Source organism: Monomorium pharaonis, chromosome 1 (genome assembly GCF_013373865.1).
Source record: "Monomorium pharaonis isolate MP-MQ-018 chromosome 1, ASM1337386v2, whole genome shotgun sequence".
Classification (NCBI taxonomy): domain Eukaryota; kingdom Metazoa; phylum Arthropoda; class Insecta; order Hymenoptera; family Formicidae; genus Monomorium; species Monomorium pharaonis.
Window position 1 is genome coordinate 7,753,607 of NC_050467.1, and position 13,348 is coordinate 7,766,954.

Consider the following 13,348-nt stretch of genomic DNA (forward strand, 5'->3'; position numbering starts at 1 on the left):
AAAATTATTATAAAGATAATGTTTTCAAAAATAAGTTATTTTTGAAAACATTATCTTTATAATAATTTTTTTATTATCAAATAGATCTGTCATTCAAGATGTTATAATGTTGTCTGATTTCTGAGTTAACTACGACGCATCGTTCCGTAATAACATTGATACGAACGTGTTATATTACGATTATACAATTTTTGTTGAATAACTGTAACGCCAAAACGATGTATAACAGCTATATCACTTGCGTATAACAAATATTACGTAACAGGTTATTTTCATGTCATATAGCACCTACATATCACAAGAATAACAATGTTAAATTACATGTAACTTCCATGTTATATTGCCGCTATAAAATGTGTTCACTGGGTAGTCTCATTCAGCGATCAGAAAAACGGTCACCCATCCAATTGTCAGTCGCCGTGAACGTTGCTTAACTTCGAAGACCATACGGGAACTAACACTTCGTGATAATCCATAAACACTTGATGTTTATAGATACATATTTTTAATAGATCAATAAATATTGTTTAGAATATTATTATAAAAATATGAAACATTGTATAATTAAAAAAATGATATAAGAGAATTTTAGCGAAAAAATTATCTAGACAGATTTATTAAAAAAAATAATTGTAATTTTTTGTGATTTTTTTTTAATTTCTACAAAAATTGATATTTATATAAAACAATAAAAACTACAAATTTTTACTTTCAGCAAATTTTTTTATATATTTATAGAAATTTTCTTTGCTAGTATTATATAAATAAGTAAATATTTTAACTAATAAAATTTCGAATATTTTAAAAAATTTAAAATTTTATTTTTTGTACATTTTTTATAAAATTATATATTTCTAAAAAATGTTATTTGCAACAAATCTTTTATTTGAGAAATTGTAATTTGTAACGTTTTTTTTATTTCTACAAAATTTGATATTTTATAAAACATTAAAAGCTCCTGCAAATTTTTATTTTTAGTAAATATTTTTATATTTTCATAAAACGTTTTTTAAAGTTACTATACAAATTAAAAGAAAAGTAATACGCAAAAATATTGAAATAAATGTCTAATTTCAATACGATTTTTCTGATAATAGCAATAATAGTAATATAACTTTAAAATATAAGTATAAAAATTTTTTTACAACATCTAATATATCTTTTCTTAATAATGTGAAAATTAAATTAAAATAGAAAGGGGAAATTTTACATAATATATGGTATAATTCTATTATTATTTCTTGACGTCAGACCATGCAGTAGTTCTGCTGTGTTTATGCTGTTACGCTCTGAGACGACAATACATGCTCGATTTTTGTCCCATTTTTGTCATTACCGGTATGCTGCTTAGTAAGTAAACTTCTAACAACTTTCTGCCTATTTGAAGTGATGCCATTCTCTAGTTAATTTTTGCTTACTTCTTGTTGATACATCGTGTCAACATACAATGCTTCAATTTTGTTTTCTCTATGCTGACATATTTTGTTTGATTTTTGCAGCATTTCTGCCATGGTATTATTACGCAGATTCTGCTAAATTACTGTTTTATTTCTAAGCACATTATCTGACACTGCAAATCATGCTTTATTACTGCCAAAATTATGTCGGTATAACATGCAGCACATAATATGCAAAGCCTGTCTTTAGCAGACTTGGCTATTGGGGCGTCTACTGGAGGTTTTATTTCTATGTGGGTAGAAGAGTAGAAAAAAAAATAAGTAATCGAGTAAGGAAAGAGAGAGAGAAGGGGGAGAAAAGGAAAAGAATAATATTGTGTAATAATAATAATGCCTATGCATATACGTATGTACATAATGCATATGAACATGTACGTACATAATATATGCATGTGTATTTTATTTCTCTCTCCTTCTTTCTTTTTCTTTGTGTAAGTAATTCTTTCTCCTAAATATTATATAATATAATTAACCTCAAAGCTTGGAATTAACAGTATGGCTGACAGAATATGTTTTAAGTATTTTAAGAAAATAATAGAATAAAGTAAACAGTTTATTCTTTTGCAATGTATTGAAATAGGTAAAAAGAATGAAATCTTGTCTGAAACAATTACAACAAAGTATACACTATAGGCGATTTTTGGCGACCCTTTGGTTCATATACCAGAATATACCAAACTATACCAGAACATTTTCGCGTATTTGGTAGTTTGCGGTAGAAGCGTGGTTTACCATTTCTGTATAATTTTGGTTGGTACCACACTCTACCTTACTCAGGCCGGTATTCATAGTCAAATCTTATTTCAAGATCGTCTCAAGCAATGTCTTAAGATGCTAATACGGCTTTGGGATTGGTTGATGGCATCTTAAGACAGTATTTAAGATGATCTTAAATATAAGACCCGACTATGAATACCGGCCTCAGAGGCAAAGTAGTTTTCCAAAGTCTCTGGTACGTACCCAGAGAACATTATGACGTCTTAAAGACGTCTTATATTTCTATAAGACGTCTTATAAAACTATCAGGAAGACGTCTTTTAGACGTCTTTAAGACGTCTTATGACCCGATTTAAGACGTTTTTAAGACGTCTAAAAGACGTCTAATTTTTTTTATTTATGACGTTTTTGAGACGTCTTATATAAAAATTATTTTAGACATCCCTGGCAAAAAAATTTCTACAAAATTCTAAAAAACTACAAAAATTTACAAAAGTGTTCCAATTCTGGTATTTTTTTGTAGTTTTTACAGAAAAATGCTAAATTTGAAACACACTTTTGTAAATTTTTGTAGTTTTTTAGAATTTTATAGAAAATTTTTCCGCCAAGGATTCCAAAAGCTAGGTTTATTATTTTTTATTTTTTATTATTTTAAACAAAATACTTTATATTTATATTTCATTATTTTTATTTTATTATTAAGATAAGTTTTTTTATAAATAAAAAATTTTATATTATATATTTCAATTTTATTTCATGTTTTCGTGATTGGAAATTACAGAATTTTACAGAGATACTGGATTCAGTCACATATTTTACAGCAACTTAAGCGCAACACTATTATCGTCCGGTTTATTAATTGTCAAAAACTGTTGTCAGAAATGTTGTCAGAAAGGTTAATTATTTCCAATAACAGCCTACACACGTGATACGTACGAGAGTTAAAAAGTTGTGTTGTATTAACGTATCCACACTCGGCTGCGTTACACAGCAAACCGGGACAAAACGTCCTAACACACACGCGATACGTGCAAGAGTTCAAAAATTGATACGGGATAAGCACGTCGATCGACTTGATCGCATCACACGGCAGATTTGGTTATGTGCGTCATTCGACGTCTTAAAAACGTCTTTCTCAGACGTCGTAAAGACGTCTAAATGGCGTCTCAAAGAATATGTCTTAAAAAGACGTATTTTAGACGTCTTAAGAAAGACGTCTAAAATAAGACGATTTTAAGACGTCATAAAGACGTCTTTTGGTAAAGTCTCAAAGACGTCTCTTTTAAGACGTCTTAAAGATGTCTTTTAGACATGCGTGTTGTTTGGGTAGTAAATACGCGCCAAATACAAAATAAGCAGTAAGATATAAACCATTAAATTAACGTCAATTCGACGTAGTTCAGACTTTTCCAACATTAAATAATATTGATAGTTTATCTTTTATTTAATTAGAAATTTGTTTTATATATCAATTGCTTTTGCATTTAAAGGTTATAGAGTAATAATCAATAATTTATGAATAGTAAACAATAAAATGCTATATAATTTATATTTAAAGACTGTATTATTCAATATTGTTATTTATTAATTGCAGACATACTGTTTTATATGTGATTGGTATCATTATATCATATATTATTATGGATAAATGTGATTATTTATTATGTACTGATGAACATGGTCAATCAGTTGTAACAGAAAACGGACACCCTAATAGCAAAATGCTAGCAGATTGCGAGCAGATTGGCAGCAAATTCAATCAGATACCCATTGCAGATTCATAGCATTCTGTGTCCGCATTAAGCTCAGGATTTGTCGACAAAGCCTGCTGGCATGGCATGCCAGTAGATTGATTGCAGAAACCGAGCAGGATTTGCTGACATAACCCTGACGACAGATTGGCAGCAGAAATCAAACAGAGCCTGCTAACATGCTATGCCAGCAAATTGGTAGCAGAAACCGAACAGGATCTGCTGACATAACCTGACAGCAGATTGGCAGCAGAAATCAAGCAGATATCTAAAAGATTTCTTAAATCGGATATTTTTTAAGTGCAACTAGAAATAAAAAAATAAAATAAAAATTTCATTTTTTTAAAATTATTTTTATTAACAGTACATACTAAATTTAGGACAAATTTTTATTAATTAATTAAATTTAAATTATTTTATTTTATTCTTACTTGCGCTGGTTTTGAACCCGGGACCTTAGGATGACGAACCTTGTACTCTATCTGCTACGCCAATTTGGCTCATCGACATGGGTACTTGTTATTGTCTACATATACCAATATGTTATAAACTGACACAATTATATTATTTTTTATAAAAGCAATTAAATTTTGCAAAACATATTAAAAATAAATAGCATTAATTTATTTACTTATTAATTTCATTGTTAAATTTATCTTTTTCCATAATAATTTTATGGAAATTGCGATCTATTTAGCATTAATACTTTGAAGCGTTCAAATAGTTAAATTAGATGGTTAACTATATAGATCATATATTCTAAGAAAAATTGAATAGTATATTTATTATCCTGTTTTTGTTCAGTACATGATGAATTTAGATTTTGTGCATTTTTTTGTGCGCAGTAATTGTAGACAAACCGTAATTTTTGAAAACATTATCTTTATGATAATTTTTTTTAATATCAAATGGATTTCTCATTCAAGATGTTATAATGTTGTCTGATTTCTGCTACGACGCGCATGGACGGCTCAAAAATCGGACAGCATTGTGTGATATCTTTATTTTATGAGACATTAAGCTGATATCATTTAGCTGATGTCATAAGGATAACATTTTTAAGAAACTTAAATGAAACTCTTCAATAAGATATCTCAAAGACTTCTCTTAAATATCTCTGATAAATGTTACCATTTTGACATCATTTCCAAGATATCTAAATGTTTTCTTTAAAAAGTTCTCTTAGACCCGGTTCCACAACTCACGGTTAACTGCTAACGGAAGATTAATCGACTACCTATCTTTCTCTATATTATTATCTAAGGAGAGACAGAAAATCTATTAACCTCCCGTTAGCAGTTAACCGTGAGTTGTGGAACCGGGCCTTAAAGTTTTCTGACAAGCGTACGTATTGTCTGGGCTTTTTTAATTTATCTGAAATTCTTTTATCTGTATTATTTTCTATTGGTTGCCGGTATTATACATATACTTTAAACTTATGTATAATACAAGTAACCAATAGGAAATAATATAGATAAAAGAACTTCAGATAAATTAAAAAAATATAGCTGCCTAATACTTTTGGCCAAGCCTGTATACATACATATATTTCTATATAATTAGGGATCGTAAGGAAATAAAATTATTATAATTGTCAATACATTTTTAATAAGAGTTTAGGCATCATTTCTGTTATTTCAAACCCAACAAAATTACCTTTTTAAAAAAGGTAAAAAAAGGCGCCAAGTGTTCGGTTTTTCCTTTAAGCAAAAAAATTATAGGATGGTTCAACCTAAGTAATATAAGAAAAAAATTACAAATTTAAGATAAAACTTTTAATCAAATTCAACCTAAGTGGTATATACTTTTGGATGGTTCAATCTAAGTAATATGTACTAAGTGGGTCAAATTTAACCTAAGTAATATATATTCCTGAAATTTTTAAAGTTTAACTTCTCTACAAAAATAGTGATATCTAAATATTTTGCGCCAATTATAAGAACAAATATTTTTATAGAAACTAAAACATTATTACTATTCTTTAGCAAGTTTCTATAATACAAAACAATTTTTTAGATTTGACACTATAAAATGAGAGTATTACGTTTTTTTTCTCTATAAAAGTAATGATATATATAAAACATGCGCCAACTATAAAGTAGTTGTTTATATGAATTAGAACATCTATTTTGTTATTCTTTGGCTGGCATTTATAGTTTAATTTTTCATTAAGTCCGTATCAGACTAGAGATTGATATTGAGATTGAATTGAAATGTAACCAATTAGTAGGTCAAATTCTAATTCAATCTCAATCTCAATCTCTAGTCTGATGTGGCTTTCATTCTTTTAAGTTTGTCGTTAGATACAATTTCGTTAATTACGAAGTATTTTAACGATAAGCTTAAGATTCTTAAATATAAGATTAAACTATAAATAATAGTCTTTTGTATTAAATTATTGGCTGCTGTGCGCCGATACAAGGCTGCTGTGCGCCTGCAAAAAACAATTGTCGGGAAGCAAATTGGCAAAAAATAAAGGAAATAATATTGAGCTGGCAAATAAAGATTTAATTACAAATAATCACAAATATTACAAATATTTTAATACAAATAAATATTTTACTACAAAAACTTGGCGCCGCTAAACCGAATAATTTGTTTTAATACAAAATCGCTTTCTTACAACCTAACTTACTAAAATAATAATAATTAATTAAAATTATAATTTGTTTTACAATTAAAATCGTAATAACATTATATATGTATAACATTATATTTGCACGCATGAGAGGGAGAGAGAAAGAGAGAGTAACGCATGTTCCAACGTACGCACACACCTAAGAGATTGAGATTCCTTATAAATTAAGTTATATACTAAACACACACACACACACACACACACACACACACACACACACACACACACACACACACACACATATACAAATGCATATATGTATAACATTATATTCGCACGCATGTGAGGGAGAGATAAAGAGAAAGTAATATATATTCGAACGTACGCACACACCTAAGAGATTGAGATTTCTTTTAAATTAAGTTATATACTAAACACACACACACACACACACACACAAATGCAAGAAAAAAGGAAAGAAAGCTGGCAAATTATTCGGTTTAGCGGCGCCAAGTTTTTGTAGTAAAATATTTATTTGTATTAAAATATTTGTAATATTTGTGATTATTTGTAATTAAATCTTTATTTGCCAGCTCAATATTATTTCCTTTATTTTTTGCCAATTTGCTTCCCGACAATTGTTTTTTGCAGGCGCACAGCAGCCTTGTATCGGCGCACAGCAGCCAATAATTTAATACAAAAGACTATTATTTATAGTTTAATCTTATATTTAAGAATCTTAAGCTTATCGTTAAAATACTTTGTAATTAACGAAATTGTATCTAACGACAAACTTAAAAGAATGAAAGCCACATCAGACTAGAGATTGAGATTGAGATTGAATTAGAATTTGACCTACTAATTGGTTACATTTCAATTCAATCTCAATATCAATCTCTAGTCTGATACGGACTTAATGAAAAATTAAACTATAAATGCCAGCTAAAGAATAACAAAATAGATGTTCTAATTCATATAAACAACTACTTTATAGTTGGCGCATGTTTTATATATATCATTACTTTTATAGAGAAAAAAAACGTAATACTCTCATTTTATAGTGTCAAATCTAAAAAATTGTTTTGTATTATAGAAACTTGCTAAAGAATAGTAATAATGTTTTAGTTTCTATAAAAATATTTGTTCTTATAATTGGCGCAAAATATTTAGATATCACTATTTTTGTAGAGAAGTTAAACTTTAAAAATTTCAGGAATATATATTACTTAGGTTAAATTTGACCCACTTAGTACATATTACTTAGATTGAACCATCCAAAAGTATATACCACTTAGGTTGAATTTGATTAAAAGTTTTATCTTAAATTTGTAATTTTTTTCTTATATTACTTAGGTTGAACCATCCTATAATTTTTTTGCTTAAAGGAAAAACCGAACACTTGGCGCCTTTTTTTACCTTTTTTAAAAAGGTAATTTTGTTGGGATATCATGCATTTTGTAGGGTTTATAGACCACTTAGATTGAATTTGATGTATGTATTAAATTATATAATTACATTCAACATATTTATAAAGAATAATGCTTATATTAAATTAAGAATATACTTTGCTGAATATATATTATTTATTATCAACTTTTTCTAAGAATAATATATAAATATCTTTAGCACCTCTAGGCCATTGCTTTTTTGTAACTTGCACATCATGTGCTTCAATCCAATTGCTACACAATCCTTCTCTACACATACTTGTAAAATGACCATTTTCAATACATGAACCATAATGAAATATAGCGTTCATAACTTTATATACTTGTCCAGCTATAAATATTTTACTCGTCGGGATAGCACATAAATTAAATTTTTGTGGTACTTTTACTAAACTACCATTTTGTAATGAAAATAGACTTAAACATATAATAACTATCTGTTTTGTCAATTTTATTTCTTTCTTAAATAATAACTCATTTCCTTCACAACGTTCACATGATTTATCATGTAATTCAAACCAATGTGAAAATGATATATTTAATAAATCATTAAGATTAAAACTTTTTTTCTTTAAATTGTTAACAGGAATTGAAAGAATAACATTATTATCCGTAGTAACTTTTGTATTACTACATAACTTGCATCGAGTAGTAAGAATAACTTGATGCTCTACCAAATCTTTTATAAAATCGTATTTTGTGCAAAGAGCTGTAAGAAAATCGAATACATCTCGTTTAATACAAGTTGAAAAATACTCTCCTAAGTATTCCCGTATTGCATAGGTATTCAAATTAAGTATTCCATTTTCATATCGGTGAGCTAAAATACTTAAAGCATCTAATTTATCAGAATTAAATAATTGTTTTCTAATAATATTTAAATAAAATAAACATTGCAATACAGCATTTGCATAACATGAAACTTTGTCAGTATTTTGAAAACCACGTAGAATCCAACAAGCAGTATTACGTCGAATTTTTTGATCCGACTGTTGAACGGAGGTAATTGTCTTCCATAATGTCCACGGCGTATCGTGAACTTTATGATATCGTTCTTTTGAAATAGTAATAACTTGTTCTTCCAGTTTATGTATTCGCTTTAACCGATTATATTCGATAATTGCCTCTTCACTAGCTATTACACACGAAGGGTCGAAATTAATCAAATGCAATCCATCCAGAGATGTCACTCGGGATAATGCAACATAAATCTGACCACAACTAAACACAGAATTACCTATATCCGTAACAACATTTTGTAAACTTAATCCTTGGGCCTTATGAATGGTAATACCATAACTCAAAGATATTGGAAATTGTTTTCTAATAACAAATGCATTTTCCATAACTTGAAATTTGACACTTACTCTTTCAATAAAATATTCCAAATCAGATGGTAAAAGAAGTTTAATTTTTTCTACATAATCTGTAGATGGATCTTGCACAACTGAAATAACTGTAGCAATTGTGCCATTTACAAGGCCTAAACTGGCATCAATGTTACGTCTTATCATAACTTTTGCTCCAATTTTAATTGTAATTCGTTTGAAAAGCCCAGCTGTCCTAGTATTATCATCATCATTATCCGCCAATACCTTTGTTATTCTTTTTTTAATATATGGTGTACATTCAATCTCATCTTCAGCAATTAATAATATTTCCTTTGAAGCAATACGACTTAACATTGCATTGTTAAGAACATCACACATATGACAAGTAGGCAGTAAACAAACGGTATCAGAAGGCAAATTATCAATAAAATTACATAATTCACTTAATCTTGCTTCGAAAGATTTACCTATAAAAGATATTTTTCTTTTTTCAAGAATGTCACAATCAGATTTTGTCAGTAAACCAATACGAATTCTCGAAAGTAATTCACGATAAGATCCATCTCCTTGTTGGCGCATATTGATCGTTGATTCATCGTAATCAAATAAAGTAGTCCATAAATTAACAGCATTTAAGGAACCAAGAAATTTTTTAACTTTTACATTTGCTAAATCTACAAAGGCAGGATCTTCATGTACAGGAGGTAATTGAAGCAAATCTCCAAATAGAAGAATATGCACTCGACCAAACCAACCATCATCACAATCAATAGTATCAAATATTTCAGATAATCGCAAATGTATATACAATAAAATCAAATTAGATATCATTGATACCTCATCAATTATAAAAAGAATAACATCTTTGAGGTCTGCTCGTAAAACTTTTAATACGTGATCAGCTAATTGTTTATACTTAGGAGTAGAACCATGTTCAACGGGTAATTGAAGTAATCTATGTATCGTCAAACCATTTATATTAAACGCTGCTATACCAGTGGGCGCTGCTATTGCAGTATCCTTATTAAGATTTTGTTTTATCCAGCATTTAATAGTTTTAATCAAAAAACTTTTACCAGTGCCTCCTTCTCCACTAACGTATAGTCGTAATAACGATTTTTTATCTGACAGGGTATTAATGACTCTATCAAATACTCTTTTTTGATCTACATTCAATTTTGAAATCATTTCAGATATATCGATTTTTTCTTCGTGACCACCGAGATCTTTAAAATCTTGCATTGCTTCACCAGCTTGAATATTTTGAACACCTATCGGATTATCAGGATCATCTTGAGACAAATGCTGTTTTTCATCAATCTGCTGTTGAACCAATTCCTTTACAGTTTCAATTGCTTTTTTCAATTCTTCCAATTTTTCATGATACTGCAATGCTTCGACGAGATGTAATTTTACCTTATGAAATGATTCTGCATAAGTATCACAATCATTTTTAAGATCTTCCATTTTTCGCCATGGTTGAAACATAAGAAGTAATGAAAAAAAATAATTTTCCGGCCGCGTCTTAACATCATATTTATAATGTTTAATGAGATGTCCACGTTGTCGCCGTTTAAGGTAATAACCATTATCCATCTTGTAATATTTAATGTTTTTACTTTGTGGTTTAACTTTCGTAATATCATACCATTGCATAAATTTATATAAACACATCGATTCCAATTTTTTCGGTCTATGTGGATAATGGTCATCTATTACAGACGCACAAAATATATCTGTAGAATCTTCATCGAGAGCTTCAACTTCTTTAACATTTTTGACTCTTCTATATCGTATCTGATTCGTATCCAACCATTTAAACGTCGTATCTCGATCAGTTCCATATAAAGGAATACCTAGCAACGTATCAGCAGCTTCAACAGCTCCACATTCTCTATTATTTAAAAATCGTAATCCAATATTCCAAAGACAGCTCGCTATCGATTTGTTTGTCTGATTTTTACAATCAAGAATATCTTCAGATAATTCACATTGTCCTGCTTTACTTACATACTTACTTATGTACATATTAATAAACCTTGAATCTTCTCCAATATATTGTATATCCATATTTCCATTCCATGCAATAAGAGTAGGGGGATTATAGTCATTTATATAACTCTCCCTCTCCGTTCGAGGAAGATCATAAAGCCTATTTCTAGACTTTAACTGTTTCCTACCTGCTATCGAACTTACAACATCTCTTAAACATAACGTATTCGTAACAGAGCGAGGAAATCCAAAACGACATATACGACCAACTTTACGTCCCATTTTCTTAGAACGAAGACAATAATCGTTATGTTTATGTTGCTGGTATGAATTAACCCGTTCATATAATAATGGAGAAATATTTTTATCTGGCATTTTACAAGTTACATGTTGTAAAATAAATTCAGAAATTTCTTTTTCAGAAGATAGACCAATAATTGGTGCATCTTTAATCCAAATTAACATATGAAAATGTTGTATCCCTCTACCTTGATATTCTCGTCGCCAGAAGTAATGTATAACTTCTCCAATCGGATGATCTTCGGAACAAATAAAATCAATCATTGCTTTAAATTTATTATCGAGAAATCTTGACGCTGATACAGGATCTCTAGCAACGAGAGCACTGGTGGAAGACGAATCGTTACACCAACCATTTACTTCACGAATGTATTGACCTAAATCATCCCACATCCATTCACCAGGACTCAATGTTAAAAACCATGTCGCAGGTCCGTAATGTTGTATCATGCACTCTAAATCATATCTTGGTCTACGCCAATATTGTGCCGTATTTCTTAGAGTAGAAAATATCGTACTCAAATCAGACTCCAATAAATCTTTCTGCACTGCTTGTAAATATTCCAAAGCCGTGTAACGATCTCGCAAATTGGTTACATTTAATTTCTGATAAATACCGCGCTTTAATTGACGATTATTCGCATTATTTAATAAATAAAACAAATATTGTTGATTCAATCTATATTGGGAATGTTTAGAAGTCAAACGACATTTAATATATTCATGATCATAAAGTTTCATTTGTCTAGTTTCATGTTGTCCATTAACACCAAAAGGATATAAATCTGGAAAACATAATAGATCTAAAAATTTTTCACGGTTATCAAGGGGTAATTCTTCAATTTTTAACATTTGATACAAAGCGTTAGCACTTTCACGTGTTTTTTTTTCATATAAAGGATAAATGGTATACTGTTCGTAATAACTATCCTTGTCATCAGTAACCTGAGTTAACATAGCGTCACCTTGAAGATTTAAAACAATAGCTTCTGCATTATTTTTTATTCCTTGCATTTCAATCTTTGAATTTAATAATGTACCATTATTATCATCATTGTCCGATACAAATTCAGTATCATTTTCTGTCTCTTTTATTTCAAAAAATTCTACATTTTTTTCCGAACATAATCTATCACAAGTATCTGGCAGTATAATATGTTTATAAAGGTGATTATTATGTTTTAACCATACCAAAGCATCAAATACTTTTTTAAGATTTACCATTTCTTCCCAAATAATTTTTGCTTTTGTTGGAATACCTCTAACCAAAATGTACAATTCCATATTGTTTTTATTTATCGCATCAGTTTTCGAACATATTTTGTTCATTGTTTGTTCTAATGGTAATGGTAAATGAAATGTTCTACCTTTTACTTTCTGTACCATCTGCTTGTGAGGCAACTTTTTATTCATCACAGTTCCCATTTTAACAACAGTTTGAAATGCTTTAGCTCTTTGTATTAACATTTTTTCGAATGAATTAAGAGACGATATTACTTCGGGAACATTTTGGATAAATAAATTGTTTAAAATACAATAAGCAGGCATTAATCCATTACGGAATTTTTTTTGGCAATAAAGACATATGTATTGCGGATCAATGTTTAGATTTTTTATATGTGCCATTAAATCTCTCCAAATTGGAATATCTAATTGTGTTTTAACCTTACTAATTTCAGATACACTTCTCTTATAGCAAAGTCTCTCACATGAAACACAAACATATCGAGGTGTGTCCATGGAACGTTTAGTCAACGCCTTAAATGCTTTGCTA

At 29.1% G+C, this 13,348-nt stretch overlaps 1 protein-coding gene across 1 annotated transcript; it reads right to left on the reverse strand.

Moving 5' to 3' along the window:
- Positions 1-3,933: 3,933 nt before the first annotated feature.
- On the reverse strand, positions 3,934-12,999 carry LOC118644866. Its single transcript, XM_036284584.1, has 4 exons — positions 10,359-12,999; positions 10,120-10,289; positions 9,189-9,612; positions 3,934-4,061 (listed from the first exon to the last, which is right to left on the reverse strand). Exons 1-4 carry the CDS (start codon positions 12,997-12,999, stop codon positions 3,934-3,936), a joined length of 3,363 nt encoding a protein of 1,120 aa, XP_036140477.1.
- Between the last annotated feature and the right edge of the window lie 349 nt (positions 13,000-13,348).